General features: G+C 50.7%; 1 protein-coding gene across 7 annotated transcripts in view; it reads left to right on the top strand.

Moving 5' to 3' along the window:
* The window catches only part of GAS7 (growth arrest specific 7), a 224,483-nt gene that overhangs the window by 102,985 nt on the left and 94,318 nt on the right, over positions 1-27,180 (top strand). For 3 of the 7 annotated variants that reach the window (XM_005305109.3, XM_005305111.3, XM_065562664.1), the window contains one exon: positions 12,239-12,362. In XM_005305109.3, the coding sequence (XP_005305166.1) occupies positions 12,239-12,362 (124 nt within the window). Of the gene's footprint in view, positions 1-494; positions 635-12,238; positions 12,363-24,516; positions 24,650-27,180 lie in introns of those variants that run through there. The other 4 variants (XM_065562663.1, XM_005305110.3, XM_042841258.2 and 1 more) reach the window with 3 other exon arrangements.

Below are 27,180 nucleotides of genomic sequence, written 5' to 3'. Positions count from 1 at the left end.
GGTGTGTCTGCACAGTGCCCAGAACAAGTAGTCCCTGATCTAGTGCGGTGCCTGAAAGCAGAGCTGTCATGCTGATAGCACACAGCACTTACCCCACCTGGCAGCAGGGAGGGCAAAGCTGCTCCAGCAGGGCTCTTTTCTTTTGCAGTGTTACATTCCAGCAGGCCAGACATTGTACATGGGACTAGGCTGAGACAGTTCCCCAGCAGGACCGGAGGGGACCCAGAAGGTCATAGCAACTGACAAAGCAGCACTTGTTCGCTTGGCTTATGCAAGGAAAGCAACTGGTCAGTGGCACAGACGTGGCCATTGTGCTGTACTACCAGCACAGCCGCTCTCAGGCTCCCAGAAGCTTTGCATCTGGGCCATCTCGAGTGAATCCTTTAGATTCTCAGCCAAGAATAAACCAGTGCTCAGAGCTTTTCACAGGGCCCTGGAAGCAGGCCCCAGTCTTGCTTGGGGATTCAGTCATGCCGTGGAAGCTTTCCACATCCAGAGCGAGCAGGCAGTGAGCTGACTTTATCTGACAACGAGGTCCTTTGTCCTTTCCCTGCTCGGCCCCTGAGCAGTGCAGAGCTGCAACCAGCCCCAGCTCGGAGAAGATCCCCGCTGGGGAGCCGCTAGCTCCGAAATGGTAAGTGAGGGGTGGAGGTGGTTGGCTTTAACTAGGAGGAGAGCTACTCAAAGGGCCTGGGCTGTACCTGGCAGTGCTCTTCATGGCTCAGCTGGAAGTCTAAATGTAGTCAGAGCCTCCTGGGGCAGGGCCTGGGCAAGGAGACTCTCTCCTAGACTTTCCACTGATCCTGAGAGTCAGTGTGGGGGGATAATTCCTTGTCAGCCGGAGCTGCGGGAACTCTTGCTATGGCTGCCTGAAGCCCACAGCAGGTGTGATTCCAGCTACAGAAATGGTGAACCTGGCAGAACAAGAGCCCAGCAATATTTGCCAAAACAGGAATCAGCTCATGTCAAACAAGACATGTTGACCATAGCCCATTTGGAAGCCTGTCTCCTGCAGGCTGCTCATGAGCAGCAGTGTCCTTCCAGCCGCTAGACTATAGCAAGGCCAAGCATAGGAAGGAGCAGTGACATCGTAGCATCTGAAAACCAAGATTGATAGAAAGAGGGGATGGGAAGTGGAGATGAGGAGCCCTCTCTGAGTCATGGCTGGGAAACCATTCAAGCTAGGAATAGGCATTTTTTGTTTGGAAGATATAACACAGAGTGGTGGCTGTGGTGATGAATGAAAGAGCTGGTGAGGGTGAGCAAAGCATGGCTGGCGAGGGGATCCTAGGAGGAGAGTCAGCTGAGCATACTGCTTATCAACTGGCGCCACAGCTCGTGTTCAGAGCAAAGCAAACAGCTAAGCTCATTATGCGGAGTACCACCAAAAGGCAGCAGCCACCTATGGGGGTGATCACACACTGCACCGACAGTGAAGGCAAGGACGCTTTGCCTAAGGAGCTGGGCAAACTGGGACTTGGTGGCTGTGATGGGTTAGACCCCCCCCTTCTGGGATGCCACCTGATGTACTGGGGTTTCACTGAGCCCCTCCTGCTCCACTAGCCTGGATTCCCTCTCCCTGTTTTGCTGAATTAGGCTCTCCGGCCTCTTGCAGCACACACATACAGGTAGGGCCACACCCAGCTGCAGACACAGAATGAAGTCAGCTCTGTGTGAGAGGATTCACCCGGCACACACGTGTACACCCCCTTTGGGGAATAAACCCAAAATAATACTGTCTTGTGCTGTATAGAAAGATCTGCACAGTGTAAGCTCCGAAAAATTCACCCTCTCCCTCAATGTGAAAAGAAATATGCACAACGTCTTGTCCCCCCCCCCCCGCAGTTAGAAATTGCACAAACTGGGATTAATAATAAACAAAACAAATGTATTAACTATAAAAGGCAGATTTTAAGTGATTATAAGGGATAGCAAACAGAACAAAGCAGATTACTGAGCAAATAAAACAAAACACACACACACTAAGCTTATGATCTTAGAGACTACTTTCAAGAAGTAATTTCTTACCCTAAATGTTATTTTAGACAAGTTGCAGAGTTTCTGTAGCTTAGAGTTCCAGTTATTTCTTTTTACAGACTGGACCCCTGTCTCAGTCTGAACTCACCCCTGCCTTTCCCCTCAGGTTAGTTCCTTTGACCACTCAGATACTTTCAGCAGTCTTTCTTCTTGGGTAGGCAATGGAGGAAAGACTAGATTAGCCCCCTCCCAAGCCTTAAAAAGGATTTACCTAAGATGGGAAACCTTTGTCTGATCCCCATCCCCCTATAGAGGAAAAGTACCAGCAGTGTCCAAGGTGGTATTTTGTATCAGATGATCTTATCACCTGACCTTGCAGTGTCAAAGAAACTATGAAACCAGGTTTATTTGCAATGTCCACAGGAAGGAACTCCAGGCAGATGGGAGATCCACATCTTCAAAGAGTCATTGTCTTTTTCTAATGGCCCATTAAGGCTGATTGCATTTCCCCAAGTACATACACAGTTGTAATTGTTATATAGTCAATATTCCTAACTTCAGGTACAGAAATGATACATGCATACAAATTGGATAATCACATTTGGCAAATCATAACCTTTCCAGTGATATCTTACATGAGCCATCTTGCATAAAGTATATCTTAGTTATGTCATATTCATATCATAACCATATTTCTATGACGAATATGGGGTGTAATGTCACAGTGGCAAAGCCCCTTTAATTTTTAGTGGCCCCACAGTACCTTGTATTTTAAGATCCACTCAAAAGCTCCCCAGCAAGGGAACCCCTTGGCATTCCTTGCATTCGTGACGGGCTCCATGACGTGTGCAGCCAGCAGACACTAGTGGGGCATGAACATGCCACCTCCCAGCCACCGATCAGTCTGCACAGATCTAGTAACCAGCTCTCCAGCCATGTGCTGCTTTCCAGAGCTGCCTGAAGTGGAGACGCTCTTATTGTGCAAACAGTTGAATGTTAGACTGCTTCAAAACCTGCGCATGCTGCAATCAGGAGAGTGTCACAGGAGAGTGCCCCTCACCCCACCCCCTTGCACAGCTGATACAATGGTGCCTCACAGCCCCAGAGCCCACGTGGGAGTCCTCCATCTAGGAGAAAAATCCTGGCTTGTCAGACAAATGGTGTGTCATTGATTTCCTTTGAAACATCACTATTAATTATGCCAAAGAGTTTGCTGTAACTCTCAATAGGCAAGAACCTGGCGCTTCTGGTGGCCTCCTGTCCAGCAGCCGAGCTTTTCTAAATGGAAACATCGGGGACTCATTATGTTTGTGCTGCTGCCCACTCGCACTGGGAGCTCCTTGTTTCTTTTCCAGAGCACACCCATCCCCCATTTACAGTGACACTCCAGGCCAGAGTGGAGAGGAGTTGGGGACAAGAGATGTCTTGTCACTGACTGGCCCCTAGTTAATGGGAAAGGAAGGGCCAATGCTGTGCTAACTGCACCCCAGCAAAGCTAGTGAGCCATGGCCAGAGACCTTCACTTCCCCTCAGGCTGCTCAGCAGACCTGCAGGATGTCCCATAGCCGTCAATCATTCAACCTGCTGAGAGAGGCCTAGGAACAGTATCACCAGCCCCAAATTGCTAGAAATCAGCAGTCAGGCCCCCTAATACTGGCTTAATATATAGGAAATTTTCAAAATAATCAGTGTTGGAGGCTTTTATTCACCTCCTGGCTTTTGAGCCTTTGGGTCCCGCTCGGATCATGTTTCCTGGCTTTTCTTCACAATCAGAGGGGTTAGAAATAGATGTTTTAAAATGGAAGATTCTCTTGTAGTGACCTGATTCCAGGAGCTGGGGCTTTAAGGAAAACATCAAATATCACAAGAACTGGCCCCACTGTGGGGAGCCTCAAACCTTGGTAATGAGGCAGGACTGGGACTGCCCCAGCACATTTGGTCACAAGATGTGGCCCTAAAAGCACCCCAGTGCCTGAAGGCCAGGGCTTTCCGGTACTAGCAGTCAGCCTCAGCTGGCCTGACCAGCTTAGCAGACTCAAGCTCACTGGTGTCATAATCTGTGTTTAGAAGGCATCATGGAAGGTGTCATGTGTACACTGGCAACATGCTGGTCATTACTATTATTGTGTGGTGCATGCACAGGTGATATGTGAAAAATAATAAATATGCCCTGGAAATATGTTCTTAAAATGTGGTTGGCAGGTAGGGCTTAAGTCACCTCACCCTGGACAAATGAATGTGGTTCCACCTGCGTGGCTGTGTCTCCAGTGTAAATTCAGCAAAAAGAGAATATACAAGTATATTTACATAAAAGCTAAATACCATAATCAAATTAGGAAATTGGGGAGGCAGCTGCTTAATTATCTGGGTGGGGAAGGGGACTGCAAAAATTCACAATGTGTTAACTCCCTGACGCCCTCAGGAGGACTGCCTGGCTTTGAAAACAAAGATAAACTTTGAGGATAACAGGCAGACAGAAAAAGGCATTTTGGCATCCTTCATCTAAGGGGACAAAGAAAGGCAGCACTTTGGGCTCTGTGTTGGACCCTGGCTAAGGACTGGCCAGCCATCTGGAAGAACATATGTGGTGGGAAAATTACTTTGCTTTGTTAAGTTAGAGTTGAGTCTTATAAGCTTATTTTTACTTTTGTTTGTTTGTAATCATTTCTATCCCAATTGTTTCTACTCGGTATCCCTGAAACATCTGCTCTTTGGTAATAAACTAAATCTTGTTTTATTACACAACCATCTCAGTGCACCTTATCAAATGGAAGGGTAAGATCCTCAGCCAAACTACCAGGCGGTGGAAGGGTAAGATCCTCAGCCAAACTACCAGGCGGGTGCTGTGTCCCATCTCTTGAAAGGAGCAGAGAACTTGGTAAGGTTTTATGAGTGCTGCAGGGAGAGGGGCTGAGCAGTGCAGAGGAGACAGTTTTGGGGAGAGTCGGGACTGAAGTGCTGTTGGTGGTATCACCCTGAGAGGCGTAACCAGGCTGGTGGAAACCAAGGTGAGGCTGTCGTGCTGTGAGCAGGCTGCTGGCATCAGGGTGCTGAGCCAAAGCTGTACAGCACAGAAGCACCCAGCGTTACAGGGAACACAACCCCCTACTGGTCTGGATTGAACCCCCAAAGCATCACTCACGGTAGTGATGGGCCAGCCCGAAGGAGACCAGAAAGCCTGGAAAAAGGAGGCTGAGACCCTTGGAGCTCTCTTGAATGCCTTGACTATTAAGTTAATTCAGACTGAAATGGCTCATCATCTTGGTTTTTATTTCTAGCCTGCAGTAAAGGTAGCACATGTGTCTCAGAACTCCAACGTGCACTCCAGCTCGCAAGGGAACTGGGGAGCCGCCTCCTGCCCCCTCTTCATGTCAGTCACAGCAAGGGGTTTAGGGATACGACTGACTCATATTGCTCCTCTTTGCCCAACTCTGCGGGAGGGAGCTTAAGTTTGTTCCTTCAAAACTGCTGCCTGGGCCTGTCTTCCACAATGGAAGGCTGTGGGACCACACAGGGGTCACGGAGGATCTCCAGCCGACCTGTCAGAATGTGTTCAGGCTGAGTCTGAGCCCTCTTGGTTTCCTAGCCTTCCTAGTATTTGGGCTTTTCTCCTCCTCAGTCATGGGTATACGGCTGATCAGTGCAGACTGAGAGCGATGCCTATCAGATTGCCGGAGCTGTGAATTAGAGAGCAGGGCTGAAGCTGTTTCACTGCTGCAGTGAGAGGGACTCTTGGCTGCCGTTTGAAGAGAGAACTGTGCGGTGGCATGGTAGGTGTCCTTGCAGCGGAGCCTGGCTGAGCGCTCTGCCTGTACACACAGCCTCATTACTGCACTTCTGCCTGGATCAGTCACTTCTCTGCAATTCCAGGTCATCCCAAATACCAAACCTGGAGCTGCCCAGCCCTCTGCTATATGCTCAGCTCATAGCGACCTTGACCAGCAGCTCTCTGGCCCATGGAGTTACCGTGGGGGGAGATCTGATCCAGGCTTCCTGTCTCCCGGATGAGACTTCAGTATAATGTCCCCAGACCCTGACCAGCTCCTCCACAGCCATGCCAGCTCTGGCCAGCCACCCTGGCCACCACGCTGCCCCCAGTACACAGCAGTGGACACAAGAGTGTGGCTAACTCTCTCTATTCTATCTTGAGTTTTGTTCTATTTGGTGCTTCAGTGAAGGCCCCAGCTCCTGAAATCACAGGAGCCCCAGAGAATGTCAGCTTTTGTCTGAGTGAAAAGTAAGTTTCCAGCACTTGTGGTTGTAGAGAAAACATTAAACCCTCCAGCATCCACAGGCAAATAGAAACCTCACCGCTATTATTTTTAAATCTCATGGTTTTGGGGTCTGATTGATGATTTTCAAATGCTTTCAGCTGGCAACACTGCAGTGACCATGACAGTGCTGAGCACTTGGCAGCCATGGCTCTCCAAGTGCATCCCCAAAGGCTGGGTGTACTGGCCCCATTACAGATGGCCCAGGGAGGGGACGTGATTCACACAAGGTCACCCAGCACATCAGTAGCAGAGTCACAAACAAGACCCAGATCCCCTGTCCCCCAGGCCTGAGCCCTGGAGACAGATTTTCACAAGAGCTCAGGGCCAGGTTTCCAGGGGTGCTTGGCAGCTCCAACTGGGGCCAGACCTTTGAAAGAGCTCATCTCCCAGCCAGATACCCACCTGCAGGAGATGTTCTGCACGATGCTCAGCATCCAAGGCCAGCCAGAGGGCCAAGCATGGTGCAGAGTCTGGCCTCTGATTTGGGGGCCTTCCCAAGAGTTGGCCGATCTCTCCTCCCCCAGCCTTAGGCTCCACACTCTTTCCCTCTACTGGTTTAACCTTCACTTTCTCGCCCCCACATCATCATCATTTCATTTCTTTTGCCTGCCCCAGAACTTCTAGGACAGTGTTTCCGTCATGTTCTACTCTTAAAGGGACATGCACACCTTCCCAGGCAGAAGTCATCTAGTTTTCCTCCCCTCGGAATGACTGGAAAAGGGGGCAGGAGGAAGTGAGAGGAAAAGGATTGTGTTGGCAATGGAGACAGAAGGGAAGAAGTGCAAGAGCGGGTGCAGCAGCCTGGCTGTAGGGGTGGACACAGGGCTCCACAGAAATGCTGTTAAAGTGACGAGCACCATGTGAGCAAGGGCAGGGCTTGGGACATAGCTATACAACACCCCAGTGATGCCTTTCCCATTAGCAAGGTCCTGTTCCTGTGTCTCCCTAATCCTGGGCCTTTGAAACGCCACCTGCAGCCGTGCATCCAAGGTAGTGTGTTATAATCTCTCCAGCAGGAGTCCGGAAGGCCCTGTGTCCAGGGCTCTCCTAGCTCAGGCTGTCACCCGGACAGCGTTCCCGCCCTTTCGTTTGGGAATGCCATCAGAAAAAGAAAGGCATTTGTCTGGCAGATTTGTTCCTGCTCAGTCTGTTCCACAGGTTGCTGTCTTGTGTGACAGAGCAGAGGGGGGTGATGTGTCCCTCCTTCTCCCCTTAGTATTCCTCCCACAGCTGCAGGTTTGTTATGAGCCCTGGGGGCTGAGAGCCACCAAACAAAACTATAAGAGAACACTCCCCCTCAAAGCCAGAGCCTGCTGGCCCTGGCCAAGTGACTCTGTTTTCACTTGCCCTCGAGGGTAGCGGCAAAGGGCACATGACACTTTTGTGCTGAGAGAGGGAAGGGCTTGATCTAGTAGTTCCCTGTCCTAGGTTTAGGATGCAAACCCCCACACCATGCCTGATATTGGGTGCATTAATCTGCAAGCCCAGAAATGGTGAGCTCTAGTCCCAGCTCTTCCACTGACTGGTGTTAACATTTCTGTGCTTAACAGACATCTTTGTGAGCCCAGGTGTCATGCCATAGGGGTCACGCTCATTTGCCCATCTCCTTGAAAGGAGAGCTACAAAGAGTTACCCCTTTCAGCGCTGAGACCAGAGACCAGGTCCTGCAGAGAGCAGAGCTGCACTTACTCTACTTTGCCACACAGGGGTTCAGAAGGACAGTGTCACCCACCCTAGCTCCACGTTGCCCTCTAGCAGCTAGACCACATGTACATGTGTTTCAGAGTGGTAGCCGTGTTAGTCTGCATCAGCAAAAACAACGAGGAGTACTTGTGGCACCTTAGAGACTAACAAATTTATTTGAGCATAAGCTTTCGTGGGCTAAAACCCACTTCATCGGATACATGCAGTTTTGTTTGGACATATTCTTAGAGGTCCTGTGAATGAGATCTGATTTGGGGCCCACCAGCAGAGCTTGCATCACTGCAGGCTGGAGGATGTAGGGTCAGTGAGGTGGGGCCCCCTCACTGAAGAGCAAGGATTAAATAAATATTCCTCAGGTACCTCATTCACTTGGCACTACCCAGAGGGCTTTCCTGGAGCATGAATCAGGCCTTGAAAAGGGTGTGAGTAATGTGGAGCTCTCATCACATGTAATTAAAGACTGTCTCTGGATGCACATGCCTGGGGGCTGAGCAGAGGGTGCATGGCCCCCTAAGAGCCTCAGTTTTGCCTCTTCTGAGGTTTGAGTGCTTGGCTTTGGAACCTGAACCTTGTGTGAATGCAGATTTGAGACTGAACAGGTCTAGTGGCATATTGCTCTGGTGTTAGCGATGCCTGGGCAGGAACAGCTAAACACCATGCACCATAGCATGGGGCTGAGTCCTCTACATGCATTGTTATGCCTGGTGATCTAGGTTATGGTACTAGCCCTCAGTAGTGCCTTGATGTGACATGCTGGCTGGCACAACCGGGACAAGGGCGGTCAGACCTAGTGGTTGGAGCAGCAGTCGGGCCGAGTCAGGTACTGGCAGATCAGAGTCTGAGACCAGCCAGAGGGTGAATGGAGAGTCAGGCAGGATCAGGTCACCAGGAGATCGGGGTCAGACGCCAGCTTGCAGGCAGCAATTGAAGAGCAAAGCCAAGGACAAACCAGGGCTGGAAGCCAGAGTCTAGGATCTATTGTGAGTAGGTGCTGGAGCTGTCACTTCCTGGTTTAAGCCCTAGTATCAGCCAATCAATGGGCTATAAGGGGCTGCCACTCAGGGCCTGCTGGGCCAAGTGGGGCCAGCTGTGGGGGTGGGCAGGCTGGGCGATGCCCAACATATGCCTTCCTGGGGAGGCACTTCCAGAGCAGGGGAGTCCTGTCCCTCTTGCTCCTCTTCAGCTGTCTGCTGCCACCACTGCTCCTGCCCGCTCCCCCCGCTTGGAGCTGCCCCTGGCCAACCTGCTCCTGAGAGCCTCCTGTGTGCTGTGCAGAGGGTGGGGGGCTGATGTTGGGGAATCCCCATCCCCCTGCCTGTGTACCACGTCTCCGCTGAGCTGGGGTGGGGAGACAGGAGTCCGTGTGTGTGCTGCTGCGCTGCTGTGGGTTAGGAGTGGGAGCTGCTGGCAACTGCTGCTGGACTGAGCAAGCCTTCAGAGTGCTGGGCTTAAAGCAGGGGTGGGCAAACTTTTGGGCCCAAGGGTCACACGGGAATAGAAATTGTATGGAGGGCCATGAATGCTTACAAAATTGGGGTTGGGGTGCGGGAGGGGGTATGGGCTCTGGGGTGGGGCTGAGGAGTTTGGGGTGTAGGAGGGTGCTCTGGGCTGGGACTGAGGGGTTCGGAGGGCGGGAGGCAGATCAGGGCTGGGGCAGGGGTGTGGCCTCAGACCCCGTGGCCCAGCTGGAGCGGCCGAGCCACCCACGTAGTGCAGCCCCCGACCCAGCGCCCCGGCTGGAGCGGGGCTGAGCCGCTTGGTGCGGCTCAGGGGCTGGCTTAAAACGACTCGTGGGCTGGAAACACACACACACTCACACTCTCACATTCCCCCAACACACACACTTGTGTTGTTATTACTTCTTGGTATTTCCTATCGAAATGTGCAAGGCCCATATAGTCTGTGTAATTTTATTCTTTCAAAGTTCGTTAAGGATTACAGTGCTGTTATTTTATTTTTTTGACTGAGAAATAATTTTATTTCTCTCATATGCTTAAATTTAATTCTTTGAGTAGTCAGTTCTAAAATGCCTAACCCCCTGTCCTTGCTGGAGTAATTATCATTATTACTTTTATTATCATATTGTGCTTTGTCATTTATTATTTAAAGTGGTACAATCAAATAATAGTATCCTCCTAGAATGTAAATTTAGCTTGTAGTCATCTTAGCAGTGTCAGTTAAAAAAAACATTAGGTAAACACACAACTTGCAGCCTTGTGCAGATGAAGGTTGCTTATTTTCAAATTGTATTTTTAGTTATATCTGTAAAATAACTTATACTTTGTATGAAAATAAATGCAGTTCCAAGTATGATACTAATAGCAATGATGGAGTCAAATTTGAGTTTCACGTACATGATTGTGATCAGTAAACATAAATGCAAAAATAATTAGAAAAATAAATTCCCTTTCTTAATAAAAGAGTAAAAACCCCTACTCACATATGTTAAAATTAAGTAAATACATTTTTAATGGAGTGAAAAAAACCTAACTGAAATATAGTAGATATAGTGGCAGTAACAGCGTGTGTCTGTTAAGAAAGTAAGCCGATTTTATTTTTCTCTACTAAAGATAGTGTACAAAGTATCAAACTTGTGTTTCTGATATCTGTGTTAAAGCCGCAGAGTTGATCTGTCTAGGTTTGGGATTGGGAATATTTTGCTGTATTATCTCCTGATTGTTCTAAATTTACATATAAACTGAAAATGTGGCTTTAATTGGTGTTTGTATGTATTTTTTCTTTCTTTATATAACAATTAAATACAATGCTCCTGTCAGCTAATTCCTAAATTATTATCTCCAAAAACACTATAGTTTTCGGGAACCTAAGTAGTCCCTGGAATCACGGTTAAAGTTGCCTTCCACCCCACAAAATCTGAAATGGTGCCCCGGTGAGCCAGGAGTGGTTACAGGGCTGCAGGATGGCAGTGGGCTCTGGCAAGATGCAGCCCCTGTGTGACAGTACAAAGCCCACGTTAAGCCACAGGCTGAGTGCCAGGCACCACAAGTCGCAGCAGTAGTGCAGAAGGGTGGCAATACACCATATAGTATGCCACCCTTACTTCTGCGCTGCTGCTGGCAGTGGCGTTGCCTTCAGAGCTGGGTGCCCAACCAGCAGCTGCCGCTATCAGTCCACACTGCCAGTGCTTAATTGGTGCCAGGACTGAGGTCTGGCAGCTCTTTCAATACAAATTAAGCACTAAGGGAAGGCAGCAGGGCCTGAAAGTGTTGAGGTGGGGGGAGGGGGAGAGGGGAAAGCCTAGGGAACCTATGGGGGCCAAGGGTGATGGGGAAACCAAAATACAAGTTCGCCCAGGGCACCATTTTCCCTAAGGCTGGTCCTGCTGCCCAGCCCAGCCTCACAGGCTCCTCCCATGGGTCCAGCCTAAGCCTGCAGTGGTGTCAGCAGCACAGCATCCCTGTGGGTCCAGGTTCCTACACTGGCTCCATGGCTAGCTCACCTTTTCCTGGACTGCTTGGCAGACTTTTCCTCAGTTCTTGCTTGTGCCGGTGTTGACAGCAGAGCTGGAGCCCCAGGAGAATACAGTGAGGTCAGAACTGGGATTCCCTGCTGGGTACATGCAGCAGCCAAGGGTCTGTCCACACAGCAAAGAAAACCTGCAGCTGGCCCATGCCAGCCGACTTGGGCTCGCAGTGCTCAGGTTGTGGGGCAGTTTCACTGCTGTGCGGATTTATGGGCTCTAGGAACCTGTGGGGTAGGAGGGTCCCAGAGCTCAGGCTCCAGCCCAAGCCCACACAGCAATTAACCAGCCCCACAGCCCAAGTCAGGTGGCAAAGGCCAACCATGGGTTTTTCTTTGCTGTGTAGACAGACCCTAGTGGCCCAGGCAGGGACTTCCCCTCTCACAGCCTGGCTTGCTCACTGCCTGCTTTGCACCTTGCTGTTCAATGAGTCACATTGCTCCTCCCCAGAGAGCCTCTGCCTCCCAGACTCCTCCCAAAGTCACGTGCTCTGCACAGCATGTTGTATTAGCATAAAGAGTTGATACAAGACACACAGCAGACCCTCACACTCTGTGCCTCTCCAGGGAACGTCTCCAGGAAATGAGGGGTGCTGCACGATCTTGTTGGAATCTAGGGCACTCTTGACAGGCTGCGGATGGGCAGAGAATAGGGGGGTAGAATTGGCAATTATTAGCTGTGTTTGTTTGTCTCACTCCTGCCCCCAGACCTTCAGATTGTAGGCCCACTTTCCGTATCCATCTCTGTTTAGACTTTGCCTTGTCTGAAAGCCAACTTAACAGGACCCTCTTCTTCTTCCCAGCAGAAACCCAGGAAGGTCACTCCTCAGCCAGGAGAAGATTCTCTGAATTGCCCTCTGCCTCCCGGCTGGCAGAGCTACATGTCTCCCCAGGGCCACAGGTACTATGTGAACACCTTCACCAACGGTAAGCCCCATTCAGGCGCATAGCACCTTGGCTTTGCTGTAATGAAGGGTCTCGCAGGTCTGTTTCTGGGTGTTTCTAATTCACCTCTGGACTGGTCCACACTGGTTTTCAGGGAAACAATGCAAAGAACAAAAGCATGTGAATGGTACAAATAAATTTCATTGACAAATTCCAGCGACATCAAGAGGAACTCCAAGGAAGCATGGTTAAGCACTCACTCTGAAGTGCCAGAGTGAGGGATGTCTGTGCCACCTTAATGCGGACCCTGCAGTGTGTGCTGTAAGAGGCCGTCTTTAGTTCCATAGTACTTTTCTGGCGTACAGGATTCAGACTGGTGCATGGCTGATTTCAGACATGGCCATTATAGTTTTAAACTGAAAACTATTTTTTCCATCAGCTAACAAAAATGTCTGTGTGATTCCAAGTGCAAAGTGTTCCATTGCATAAGGTAGTGATAATGGCAGTCCATGTGTCTTGGCTCTTACAGAGCCCATGTGCTGTGATAATTGGTGCTTTATAGGCAGAGGGATAAATATGGATGTAGAACCACTGATCGTGTGTAGTCACAGTTTGAATGTTGTAAGTTTGTTCTGATCTATAAATGAAAAATGTCTGTGGGTTAAAAGTTCCAAAAGTGGTTATGTGACTTAGGAGCCAAAGTCCTCTTTTCCAAAGGCCCTTAGGCATTTAGGAGCCAATCTTACTGGATGTCAATGGAACTTCAGCTCCTGTGTCACTTGGGCACTTTTGAAAATTTTACCCTAATTCTTAAACTTGCAAAAAGACCCCATTTCTAACCTGAACTGAGTGTGTGTCAATGCAAGGGGTCTGTGGATAGCCTGAACCAGTGGCTCTAAGGGCTGTGAAATAGCTTGGGATAAGCACAGAATAAACTGACAGGAACCCATTCATCTTTCTTGGTCTGAGCCAAATCTCTCTAGATTTGAGCCACTGGCGTCAGAAAGAGAATGATTTTTCAAACATGGTGCTTAGGCCACTCAGGCTGCCACCCTCTCCCAAGAGGGCCTGTGCTCTGGATTGCTGCTTTGGGGACTGCCTTTTTCATTTCCTTTTAAAATCAGCTTTTTTCTTCACTCTAAAATGTTTATGCCAAACATTTCCTCCCTCCTCCCCAATTTGTTCAGGCTCTGTGCATGTGTAACCCACACACCGCCTGGGTGTGGTGTTCTGTCCCCTCTAGTGGCACCGAGACCGCTTAGAGAGAGAGATTAATGTGTCTGCTCTACAGCCTTAGCTAACAGCCATATGGCTTTTAGCTCATGCAGTAGAGGCTCATGCATTTAGCTCCCAGGCTCGATCCTGCCCACTAACGACCGGGGTCTGTCGGCGTTACATATAGCCAGAGATGCTGGGAGAGAATGAGTGGACTTTGCTCCTGCCCCATGCAGTGGTCTGGTCCTCCACGCTGCAGGGGCAGACAATAATAATGAGAGGTGTCCCCAGAGCTGTATCTTTATGTAACCCTTCTGCCCATCTAAGTTGGCAGCAACAAGGGCCGGGTTCTGTATCTAGGGGTTCCGTTTCAATAACGCGATGCAAAACCGGCTCGAGCCCTCACCCAGCGACCAGGGACAATTACATACCACCCCCTGGGTACCTCTAAGAGGCAACACTTCCCCTCTCGCAAGCACGGAGTCTGAGTGTAGCAAAAAATGTTTAATAACATGAGGTAAACGACATCAGCATTAAATTGGAAAAACACCACAAACAGGATTCATAACACAAACCATGAGCAAAAAAACCCACCCCAGCAAATTGGGCTGTGTCCTTTCCCTTTGGTTCTTGAATCCAGCAACCCAAAAATCACCCAGAGTCCCCAAAGTCCAACACCCCCAAAGTCTCTTGGGTCCAGCAACCACCCGAAGTCCCAAAAGTCCAACAACCCCCAAAGTCTCTGTTCCTGGTCAGTGCAGCCCCAGAGTAAAAGGGGGGCACACAGGGTGTTAAGGGGCACCTTACGTGATCCGAGGCCAGCCGTCTCTCTGTGGGGTATCGCCACAGCCTTCACCACGAGCCAGTCCACTTCCTGCCGTCCCACGAACCGCTCCACTCTACAAGCTGCTCCGCTCACCGACCTGTGAGCCACTCCAGCCGTCCCCGCAAACAGCTCCACTTGCCGTTCCTTGGGCCGCTCCAACTGTTCCCACAAGGCTCCGCTGCTCCTCCAGTCGTCCCCACAAATTGCTCCACCAGCTGCTTAGTAATACAGCTTCAGGCTCCCCACTAGTTAACACAGCACTTAATAACTTTAACTCTTTTGTGATTTCAGCTCAGAGTAGAGGAGCCCCAATACTGGTGCACCATTAGCCTAAAGTGAATTCAGCTCAGCAACCTGTAACTAGACTCCTAATAGAATCAAAGTTAGCTCTGATAGTTAATAGGGGGGAGAGAGAGAGAGAGAGAAGATAGTACAATTGGTGTTTCAAACCCTCAGAGAAGGTTGCCTATACCATCAGGTACAAATACCCATCCTCTGTCAATTCACTGGGTTTTGTAACCCATACCCCTTGTCAAGCAAGTGCTACTTAGGTAATGGTGAAGAACTCACTCAGTCCTTCTGTCATACAACAGTTCCACTGGTCTTGATTCACAGAATCAGGGTAACAAAACTTTATTCTTCCTGCCCCAATAACAGAGAAACTGGGGATCCCACACCAGCCAAAGTAACCACTTTCAGTTGCTGTTGTTTCATGCCAGGCGGGTGGGTGTGCCTATGCAAACAAGATCAGCCCCTGGAGTTCTTTTCCATACTCACCATAATTCACCACCAGATGTCAGGGTAGAGCTCATCCTGACTCTGCTTACATTTACAAGGCACCATCCCAGCATTCCTGACAAGCTCCACACAGAGCTAGGGCAGAGCCAGTAGCCTACTTTTCCAGATGGTGAAATGGGGTGGAAAAGTAGCTTCCCAAGGCTATGCAGCAAGGAAGTGTCCGATGGGGTAGTGGAAGCCAGGGCAGTGCTAACCCACACCCCACATGGCCAGCCCACCCTGCATATCCAGCTGCCTATAGTCTCTCCACTCTTCTGTGTGCACAGTCAGGCTGACACAAACTCGTGGCCAACTCTCACACAGCACTTTCTCCACTGGAAATCTCAAAGTGCTGACAAAGGGGAAGCACAAGTAGCCCTATTTTCCAGGCAGCATAACTAAGCATCTCTAAAGCCACTGTTTCTGAGGTCCTGTCAGCTGGTGTCTGAGGCAGGGATCTATTGTCACATCAGAGATATGGCTCCTGGTACCTGCTCTGCCACAAGTACCCCTGCTGTCATTCATCATTCCTCATAAGTTGCCCCATCAGTTCAGGAAGAGACATAACATTTACAGTCCACGCGCAGCACGTGGCTGGAGGATTCCCCAAGCAGCAGTGGTGAAGTGCAGAGCATTGCTAAGACTAGTTGTAAGCATGGGTGGGAATAGAACGTGGCTTCATTGAGTCCGGGGCTCATAGGTGCTAGAACTAGGGGTGTGGCAGCACCCCCTGGCTGGAGGTGGTTTCCATCATATAGAGGGTTTACATTTTGGTTCATTGTCTCTCAGCCCCCCCATTATAAAAATTGTTCCAGCACCTATGTCTGGGCTCTGAGATGCTCAGAGTGGGGTGAAGAAGGCAGGGGAGAGTGGGGACCCTGTTTCAATGCTGTGTGACTCCCAGAACAGCTGAGTGCTGATGGCTGTAGGGCATTCTAGGGGTTCTTTAACTGCACTCCATGTCTGCTGCTGCCAGCGCTGGTGATAAGCCAGAAAACGGAGTGGCCGAACCACGGGTCATGAGCTGCAGGCGGCTCTTTTACAGTTAAAGTGCGGCTCGTGGAGGACCCCCTCTCCATTTTCCACCTACCAAACTGCGGGGGAGCTCGGGGCTTCTGCCCTGCGGCGGGGTGGTAGGGCTAGGGGCGACTTCCTCTCTGACCCGTGGGTGCTTGACCCCCCTCCTCCCCCGCTCCTGACTGCCCCTGCACCACCCTCACCCCACCCCAATTCCACTCCCTTCCCCCATGTTCACGACCCTGCCCCGCCTCTTTAACGCCTCCTCCCCTGAGCACGCCACGTACTCACTCCTCTCCCTCCCTCCCGGAAAGTCCTAAGCGCCGCCAAACAGCTGTTAGACGGCAGGCAGGAAGTGTTGGGAGGGGGAGGAGTGGGGACGTGGTGTGCTCTGGGGTGGAGGAGGCGAGGAGAGGGTGGGGGCGGGGAAAGCTTGGCTGCTGGTGGGTTCGGAGCACCCCCTAATTTTTCCCTGTGGGTGTTGCCGTGGCGCCCTCGTCTCCCTGCCCTCCCCCGCCATGGGACCCTCGTCCCCCTGCCCTCCCCTGTCATGGGACCCTTGTCCTCCTGCCTTCCCCTGCTGCGGGACCCTCGTCCTCTTGCTCTCCCCTGCCATGGAACCCTTGTCCTGCCCTCCCCCACCGCAGGGACCTCGTCCCCCTGCCCTTCCTCGCTGCAGGCCCTCGTCTTCCTGCCCTCTCCCCCGCTGCAGGACCCTTGTCCCCCTGACCTCCCCCTCATCCTCCTGCCCTCCCCTGCTGTGGGGCCCTCGTGTCCCTGCTCTTGCTGTTGCAAGGCCCTTGTCCCCCTGCCCTCCATGCCATGGTCCTCCCTCCTGAGACACAGGTTGGGTGAGGATCTGGCTGTCTGAAAGAGCAGCTCCCTATTCACACACTGCTGGGATAGGGGCTGGTAGCTGGTCACACCAACAGTGAGACTCTGCCGCTCTGGCATCAGAGCAGAGGCCATGGTGGGCTACCATCTGATGGGGTTCATCCAAATAGGCAGCTCTCCTAGTGAATATTGAATGGAGAGGGTGAAAGATGATCTAGGAAAGAAGGAAAAAGAAGTTAAAAACACACAAAGCCAGTCGGAAATCCTGGAGGTGAACTGGACTGAAATGAACTGAAATTGCTTGATCCATTGGCTGTGCTCCTTTACTGGTCCTGGCTGCCTACATACTTTGGTATCTCTAGGACAGGCAGCAGGTAGGATTCCAGGACTGATGGATGGCGTGCTGTTCCACTTCAGAAAATCCTCCTTTCCTCTTTTGCAACATCAGCAAAACGCTCTTATGAAGGGCTGTTGTTTTACAAACTAAGGAACATGTTTGATATGCTGCAGATAAAACACAATCTTTTATTTATTCCCTTTGCAAAATTAGGAACAGAGCATTGTTTGTTATACAAAATATGCAACATACTTGCATGATTTGTCCTTTCATGAACATGTGGAAAATTTGGCAACAGCTTGGCTCATCTTATCCAGTGCTCCGTGCATTTCAGTCTAGTATGTATGGGAAACTTCAGAGAACATTGCCTTGTTGATCACAGTAGAAAACAGGCTGTATTTTCAATTAAGAAGGTTATAGTCAAATTCTATCCTCCTTTCATTCTTGTAGACAATGGATTAAAAAGGTCATAAAATAGTGCAGAATTGTGGACCCATTGTATAGTATATTATATATCACCATGACCACCAAAAACCAACCCTTTTCCCTAAAAACAACTACAAAAATCAACCATTATTTAGATTGCAAACTCAAGTACTTTAAAGTTAGGGGATACCAGATTTAAGGTAGCTCTCAGAGCCTTCATTTGGACCTTTATACTAGGTATTTTAAAACAAAAAGAACAGGAGTACTTGTGGCACCTTAGAGACTAACAAATTTATTAGAGCATAAGCTTTCGTGGACTACAGCCCACTTCTTCGGATGCATATAGAGTGGAACATATATTGAGGAGATATATATATACACATACAGAGAGCATGAACAGGTGGGAGTTGTCTTACCTATCTGAAACCTATTTTAAAACAGTGTTTAATTACATGATCACATATTTTTTCCTCAGTGGGTTTTTAGCGGGGTTTGAATCTAGAAGCTTCAAATCCCCAGCACAGACTTCTGCTACTTGAGCTAAATGAGCAGTAGTCTGTTATCTGTGGCCACTAGAGGACACGCTACATTTGCCAGTTGGTTACACAGCTATTAGTGACAGAGGTGGAGTGTTGAAAATCTGGATTCCTGCATAACCAAGCACAGATTTGGTGCATTTATTCTGAAATGCAATGTTGTGATGTGAATGAGATGTGATTTTGTCCAGTTTGGGACCTAGGTTCTTCTACCAGCAGTTATCTTGTGCTGCCTTTCTGTTACTTTATTTGTGAATTGGATGAAAGATACTCGTCTGCCTCCCAGGGCCGGGATATGGGGTCTTGGTCAGTAATGAAAGCTGGGAACAGGAACATTAACCCTGCTAGGAGAAGTGAGGCCAGAACCCATGTGTGATGGGTTGGATCCCCCTTCTGGGATGCCACGCGATGTGCTGGGGTTTAACTGACCCTCCCCTGCTCAGTCAGCCTGGGTTCCCTCTTATGCTTTGCTGGAATAGGCTTTCCTGCTCCTTGCAGCGCGCGCACACAGGTAAGGCCACTCTGTGAGAGGGCTCCCCCAGCACTCATGTGCCCACTCCCTTTAAGCGATACAAACCCAAAGGTTTTATGAAATTTGCCTGCTCCCTCAATGTGGAGGGAGATATGCACAACTTCTTGCCCCCCCCCCCGTTAGAAATTACACACACTGGATTTTATTATGAACAAGGAATACATTTATTAACTACAAAAGGTGAATTTTAAGTGAATATAAGAGATAGACAGAACAAAGCAGATTACTGAGCAAATAAAACAAAATACTCAAGCTAAGCTCAATATACTTAAGAAACGATACAAAATGTAATTTCTTATCCTAAATATTATTTTAGGCAGATTGCAAAGTTTCTGTGGTTTAGAGTTCCAGTTATATTTCTTTTCCGACTGAACCCCTGTCTGAGTCTGGACCCCCCCTCTCCCGCCTTTCTTTCGGGTGGCTTTATCAGTCTTCCTCCTTGGGCAGACAGACTACGGAGAGGAGGAGTCCCATTTGCCTTCCTCCCCACCCTTAAACAGGATTTACATAAGGCAGGAATCCTTTGTTTCCCAAATTTGTCCCCCCCTTCCTTTCCAGTGGAAAGTTACAAGAAGACCCAGGTAATGTTTAGCATCAGGTGACAAGACCGCTTTACTGTAGTGTCACAGTTACATGCCTCCCAGGAGGGGGAGAGATTAGTATCTTCATGTTTTTGTTGTTCCTTCAGGATGGCTCATCAAATTTGATGGCCTGTCGTCTGGTGGGTGTCTTCCCAATACACACCCAGTTGTAATTGTTACATAGTCCATATTTCTAACTTCAGATACAGAAATGATACAGGCATGCAAATTGGATAATCACATTCAGTAAATCATAACCTTTCCAGTGATACCTTACAAGATCCATCTTGCATAAAGTATATCTCAGTTATGTCATATTCATATCATAAGCATATTTTTGCAAAGCGCATCATCCCCAGAGTCAGAGAGTCTGTTCCGTCACATGGGGGAATGTGGCAAATTGTGTGACTGAATTACCTACATCAGAGGGTTACAGAGGCTTGGGACTGTGTCTCTATGTGTGAGAGAGTAGGGGAGGTTGGAAACCCATGTGTGAACACTGCAGCTCTGACCTGAGAGTGAAGAGGGGCTAGTTTTGAGGTTCCCTGCCCAGTAAATCCCAGCAACAAGAGTAGCTACAACTCAGCCAGGTGTGAGAGTGCCTGCCCCGCCCGTCACTGCTTAGTGCTTCCCTTCTCCAGACACTGGGCTCTCACACAAAGTTTGTGCTAATTTACGCAATGAAAAACTGGATTTCATGCTAGCTCAGATTGCATCAGGACAGCCTCTCCCTGCCACCCAGAAAGCATGGAAATAAAGAGAAAAGTCTCCAGCATTCCTTGCTCCTGGCCCATCACTCCAAATGCAGTCACAGCACTCTGCAGAACCTTAGCTCTGACCTCATGAAATCATAGGACTGGAAGGGTGTGACGAAGTGGGGATTTTCCCTTGTTATTTTGTAGGCAAGTCTTACTGTTGAGCCTATGTGAGTTTTACTGATTTGCATGAGCACTGTGTGTGCCTCAGTTTCCCTGTGTGCTGCACCAATACCTCGGTGGTGGAAATAAGGGTGTGTGACTTTGGCTGAGACCTCTGGGGCAGGTGAGGCTGCTCCAGTTGCCTGCACATATACTATGACCGGTGCCCTTCGTAACCTGAGACCCAGGATGGGGATGCAACCAGGTGACGACCACATGACTCTTTGTCCCGAAAGCGAGACAAAGACAAGGAGGAGCAGCAATGGGGGGAGGTCTGAGGTTGGGTCGCTGAAAGCTGGCAGTCTTCTTGGGGGGACTGGAAGAGGGGGAGTCCAGGGCTTCTGGCCCAGGACTCCCCAAGATGGACTTGGCTGAAGGTCACTGATTTCTGTGATAGCAAGCTCTGTTCTGCACTGTGTTCCTGTCAACTAATAAACCTTCTGTTTTACCGGCTGGCTGTGAGCCATATCTGATTGCGGAGCTGGGGTGCAAGGCCCTCTGGCTTCCCCAGGAGCCCTGCCCGGGCAGACTCGCTGCGGGAAACACACGGTGTGGAAGGGGATGCTGAATGCGCTGAGGTCAGACCCAGGAAGGTTGAATCTGCGTAAGCTTCTTGCCCTGGCGACAGTATGCTCAGAGAGAGGAGGCTTCCCCAGAATCCTGACTGGCTTCGTATGGAGTAGTTCAGAGCATCGCCCGGTGACTCCGTGACACAGCTTCGACCTTCCTGGGCCTGACCTCGGAGCATTCAGCATCCCCTTCCACACCGAGCTGATGAAAACCAGACTCCCTGCCCAGAGCTCTCCTGAAAGAGAAGAACCTAGCCCCATGGTGCAACACAGCAGAGAAGTCCATTTTGCAATCTGGCAATGGCCAGGGTGGGAGGGCTGGTACACACTGAAGATTGGCTTATTTCATTTCAGGCAGTGAGAAAAACAGGTTTTACACTTCTACACTTAAAACCCATGATGATCTGTGGTGTATGATGCAGTATGCTACTTCCTCTGTGTGTGTTTCACCTATCACAGGGGAGGGCAAACTGCGGGCCGGATCCGACCAATCAGGGCTTTTAATCCAGCCCGTGGGATTGCCAGCCCTGTGGTGCAGCAGGGCTAAGGCAGGCTCCCTGCCTGCCGTGGCCCTGTGCTGCTCCCGGAAGTGGCTGGCACCATGTCCCCGCGGCCCCTGAAGGAGTGGCGGGGACAGAGGGTTCCATGCGCTGCTCTTGCCTGCAGGCCCCACCCCCTGCAGCTCCCATTGGCCGGGAATGTGGAACCCGACATTGGGAGCTTCTGGGGTGGTACCCGCAGGTGAGGGCAGTGCACGGCAGAGCCACCTGCCCCATCCCACCCCACCCTCAGGAGCCACTGCCAGACATGCTGGCCACTTCCGGGAGCGGTGCGGCGCAGGGCCAGGGCAGGCAGGGAGCCTGCCTTAGCCCTGCTGCGCACCACTGCCACCCCGGATCCGCTCGAGGTAAACAGTGCCAGGCTGGAGCCTGCACCCCGCACCCTTCCTGCACCCCGCACTCCTCCTACACCCCAATCCCCTGCCCTGAGTCCCTTCCTGAACACCGCACCCCCTCCCGCACCCCGCACTCCCTCACATACCACAAGCCCCTGCCCCAGCCTTGCATTCATGGCCCTGCATGCAATTTCCCCACCCAGATGTGGCCCGAAGGCCAAAAAGTTTGCCCACCCCTGACCTATCAGCTCAGGTGAAGATGGGGGGTGCTATCCAGGCTGCTGAGGTTATTGAGGAGGGGACTCCTACCTCTCATTGTCAATTCATGCTACCCGTCCCCTGCTTACAATTCATTCTCTCCCCTCACTCTATACATGCCTGTATACACCCCCCCCCATGTACATGCACCCCTACACATACATGCACACATGCAGACTCACGCCTACCTGTACATGCACACACACTTCATACAGAAAGAGCCCCACAGCTCAGGGCAGGCTGGCCCCTCCCGTACCTAAAACCCCCAGTCTGCCGGGCAAGAATCCTGCATGGAGCAGCTCTCTTCGTCCCCACTTAAATGGCAGTGCTGAGCCCTGGAAGCCCCTTTCTGAGGGGCCCCTTAGCAGACCCCAGCCCCTGAATGTCCTGGCCTGACCTTACATTTTACATTGCTCTTCTCCCTTTCTCTCATCTGAAAAGAAAGGGCACTCTGTGGCCAATGCTGTTTGTGTGAATGTCTGTGCCTGGCATTGCCCAGCCTCCAGGAGTTCTGCGCCTTCCAAGCTGTTTCTCTGGCCTGGCACACTAGGCACTCCATCCTTAGCTACCGTGGAGAGGTGACGTTTGTGCATCTCCCTCACACATGCCGATGGCCAGGGCTTTCCGTGGCTTTCATCTAACTCCTTGCTGTCGGCACTTAGTCTCTGAGGAAATGAGAACTTGACAAAGATGTGTTGTCACTTTTGGGGAAGGTAATTGTGGTTTCAGAGGCAAATTATAGTACAGCTCTTTTCAGCCTTCAAAACATGGCAGAACCTGCCCATTGGGAGAGTGAATATTATCCTGTCAGCCGATTCCAGCACAAACAAGGCTCCTGTTCTCCCATTCAGGCTTAGCGTCCTGGCAACGTTTGTGACTGTCTGTCAGTGTTACCCATATGTCCCAGTGGCTGTGCTCTGGCAGGGGACGGGGGGTGTCTGCCTGCTCGAACGCTCATTGTCTGTAGCGGGGAATGTGAGGAGTTAGGCACTTAACCGGAAGGAATGAGAACTGCTACAACACATTCATATTCAGAAAAAGCTTTATGAAAAGATTTGTAATTTTCTGTAGGGATTGGAATGGCTCCTTGGGAAGGCACAGGCCCTCGCCAGTACAGCCAGCAGTCTAATGGGCATTCTCAGCGCCACCCCTCAGAGGCTGACCTGGACTAACTCCTGGATCGGATCTGTTGGGCCTTGGAACTAGGGGGCCCCATCTCGCTGCCATTCTGCAGCCAGAACTCCCCCTAGGTCCTGTCTGTGCAGTGTCTGAGGAGCTGGTCCGATGGGATCCTGTTATGGCTCAGTTCGCCAAAGTGGAAGGCTCATTTGTTGCTGCAGCAGGAGCTGCTGTAGGGTGGACGGTTCTGTACAAAGTCCAGCTACCTCGAGCTTGATACGAACACGCGGCATCTCCCTTGTGTGACATTTAGAGACACCCTGATTTGTTACACCCAGTGTTTCATGTGGAAGCTCAAGTAAGGGAGGGAGGATCTCATCGCATGCTCAGTCCCTCCAGCCCCACGCTTAGTTCCCTCAGCCTCACACTCCCTCCCTCCTGCCCCTCGCTCAGTCCCCCCAGCCCCAGGCTCAGTCCCTCCCTTCATTCTCAGTCCCATGCCAGTCCCCACAGCCTCCACTGGAAGAGGGGCCTATATTGGCTCTTCTGTGGCTTGTCTGTGGCCTAGCATAGCTGCGGTGGGGGTGCTAGAGGGATGCAAGGATGGAAAGAGGGCTCAGGTGGGATCGGTTTCTTGCCAGGTGCTTCATTTCTGATGTTATGGAAAAAATCACAGTTGCAGATTTGCTCACGTCATTTCCTCCCCATGTAAACTGAACTAGAAGAGCTGCTCCCTGCACTGGTTCCACGCTGCACCAGTGGGCTGCGTGGTTCCGATCTGGGCCCACCAGCCTGCATGTTCTGGGCCTGTCTGGCTTTAGATGTCAGATGCTGATTCTGTCCCCTCTGACACAAAGTGAAATGAGACTTCAGGGAGCTGCTGGTTTCCTTAAGGTGCAGTCTCTCAACAAGCACTGTTGAAATTGTGAACTGGAAAAGGTGTTTGACAACGCCCGGGCTCACTCCCAGCTGGGAAGAGCAGAAATTCCTGCTTTTCACACCCACTCGCTCCTGGCTGACTGGCTGGTGGTCAGCCAAGTGAGGTGTAGGCTGGGGTGATGCCTCCAGCAGTGTCTAGCAGTGGACGCTGTTCAGGACTGTAGGCAGCTATTCTGTCTCTGCGAAGTGTTGCACATGCCTGCTTGCTCCTGAGACACAAATGTATCCAGTTTGCTGTACAACTCGGGTTACTGGCTGCTTTTCTGCACTTCAAGCAGCCTGTATATTCTCTCCAGTGTGAAGAGTCAACTAGAAACTCAGTTGTTCTGCCGGAATATCAGGAAATAAATGTCCCCAGGCTGGTTTGGATTGCAAAAACCATTGTGTTATGAGGCATTCAGAAGTTCTTGCATACATAACCTGATGGAAGGAATGTGTGTGGGAAGAACGCATCTGTCTGAGACAGAAGGTGACTTGGCTGGGTGCTGACATTTGGATTCAAACTTGGGCACGTCTCTAGATACTGTGGATCTTTTGGGGGTCAAATCCAGGTAAGCTGGAACCATTTCTGGTCTCTTTTATTTTCCTGCTACCTTGACAGTCACAGTGAAATAAGAAATAACCTGACCAGTGGATGCACCATTTGTGCAATCAGTGCCGAATTCCTAGCTGGCACTATCTGAGCCCAAAGCAGGGAGCATGGTATTATAACCACTATGTTACAGGATGGGGGACTGTATCCTGGAAAAGGACATGGGGTTATGGTGGATAATCAGCTGAACATGAGCTCCCAGTGCAACGCTGTGGCCAAAAGGGCTAATGCAATGCTTGGATGTATAAACTGGAATCTCGAGTAGCAGCAGAGAGGTTATTTTACCTCTGAATTTGACACTGGTGCAATCACTGCTGGAATCCTGTGTCCTGCTCTGGTGCCCACAATTCAAGAAGGATGTGGATAAATTGGAGAGGGGTCAGAGAAGAGCCACAAGAATGATTAAAGGTTGGGAAAACCTGCCTTATAGTGACTGAGCTCCTTGAGTCTATCTATTTAGTTTAACAAAGGCTAGGTCTACACTACCCGCCTGAATCGGCGGGTAGAAATCGACCTCTCGGGGATCTTACTCCACCAGCGGAGGTGGGAGTAAGGGCCGTCGACAGAAAGCCGCAGAAGTCGATTTTGCTGCCGTCCTCACAGTGGGGTAAGTCGGCTGCGATACGTCGAATTCAGCTACGCTATTCACGTAGCTGAATTTGCGTATCTTAAATCGACTCCCCCCTGTAGTGTAGATGTACCCAAAGAAAAAGTTAAGGGATGACTTGATCACAGTCTGTATGTACCTACCCAGAGAACAGAAATTTGGTAATAGAGGGTTCTTCAGTCTAGCAGACAAAACTAACTAGATCCAATGGCTGGAAAATATTGAACAGTGAGGGTAATTAGCCACTGGAACAGTTTACCAAGGATCTTGGAGGAGTCTCCATCACTGACCATTATAAAATCAAGATTGGATGTTTTTTCTAAAAGGTCTGCTCTAGTTCAAAGTAGGGTGTCAGCTCAGAAAAATTCTGGAGGGTGGGGGAGGGATCAAAACTAGATGAATAACAAAGGTGAAGGGTTAAGAGCCAAGTCAGGGCAGAGCACAAAGTGGAGGACATAATAGAGCCTACAGACCTATGAAAAGGTGGGGAGAGCAAACCAAGGTCAGGGGGACAACTGCCCCCTTTCCCCATAATAAATGATACCCATTGTTCAAAAAGCAGTTAATTCACTCTAGCCTGTGTTATGCAGGAGGTCAGGCTAGATGGCCTTTCCAGCCCTACAATCCATGAATCTATGGAATGGGAAGGGAGGAGGGGCCAGACAAGGGGATACAGCAAGGTGACTCATGTACTGACTTCCCTGATGTACTTTGACACTGAATTGATCCTCTCAGGGCCGGCTTTAGCAAGTGCAGGGCCTCATTCCTGGGGCGTCACTTCGGATTGCTGGCTGGAGGAGGGGGGGCCGCAGGGCTTGCCGCGCTCCGGCTGGCGCTCCGGCCGGGGTCACGGGGCTGCCGCACTCCGGCCGGGAGAGTGGGGCCGGGGCTGCTGCGCTCCGGCCGGATGTCCAGCCGGGGTCGCGGGGCTGCCGCGCTCCAGCTGGTGGTCTGGCCAGGGTCGCGGGGCTGCCACGCTGCGGCCGGAGCTCCGGCTGGGAGAGCGGGGCTGCGGGGCTGGCCACACTCCGGCCGGAGCTCCAGCCGGGAGAGTGGGACTGCGGGGTTGGCCGCACTCCAGCCGGAGCTCCAGCTGGGAGAGCGGAGCCGCGGGGCTTGCCGCGTTCCAGCGGCGCTCTGGCCAGGGGTGCGGGGCTCCCGAAGACGACTGCTGCCAGGGTGAGTGCGCGGGGCCCTCTTAGGCGCGAATCGGCCTAAAGCCAGCCCTGGATCCCCTTAATGCAGAGAGAATCTCTTGTGTGCTGGGTGGGGCTGTCCCATGCCAGTGTCTGAATGCTGGATGCAGAGCAGTGTGAGACTGGACACATGCCCAGGATGTGGAAAAGGGTTCTGCTCTATGATTGAGGTGACTAGCTCTGCACGAGGCCCTGATTCAGGACCGCGTATAAACACATGCTTGCGCCCATCCCTACTCAGGAGAGCACTGAGGCTTAACTTTAAGCATATGCTTAAGTGCTTTTACAGTGAATGGTGCCTTGCTCAACTGGGTCTTATGGGTGTGAGTGTACAGCGTGTCTGCATGGTTAGGCCATCTGGGTGAGCAGTGTTGGGAAGCTGGCAGTGTTCTCCAGTTGTGTGGGTGATGGTTTCAGCTGGAAGATATTTGTCAGCATGTGAAGGACTTTCCTGTTGTTGCTCTGATGTGATACAGCTGTGATGCCTCTCACATTAGTCAAGGAATAACGCTCTGGAAACCTTGTCCACCTTGTACTGGATGAATCACATGTTTCTGACAAGCAAGAGTGTATATTGCTGCTGTTTCCTGTTCCAGATTGAGGTCCAGTTAGATTAGGGGTTCTCACAAGAAATTTTTGGTGGCCTCACAGTTACCATAGGGATAATTACTCCAGCCAGAACAGGTT

Source organism: Chrysemys picta, chromosome 12 (assembly GCF_011386835.1).
Source record: "Chrysemys picta bellii isolate R12L10 chromosome 12, ASM1138683v2, whole genome shotgun sequence".
NCBI lineage: Eukaryota > Metazoa > Chordata > Testudines > Emydidae > Chrysemys > Chrysemys picta.
This window is presented reverse-complemented; position numbering and strand designations above follow the sequence as displayed.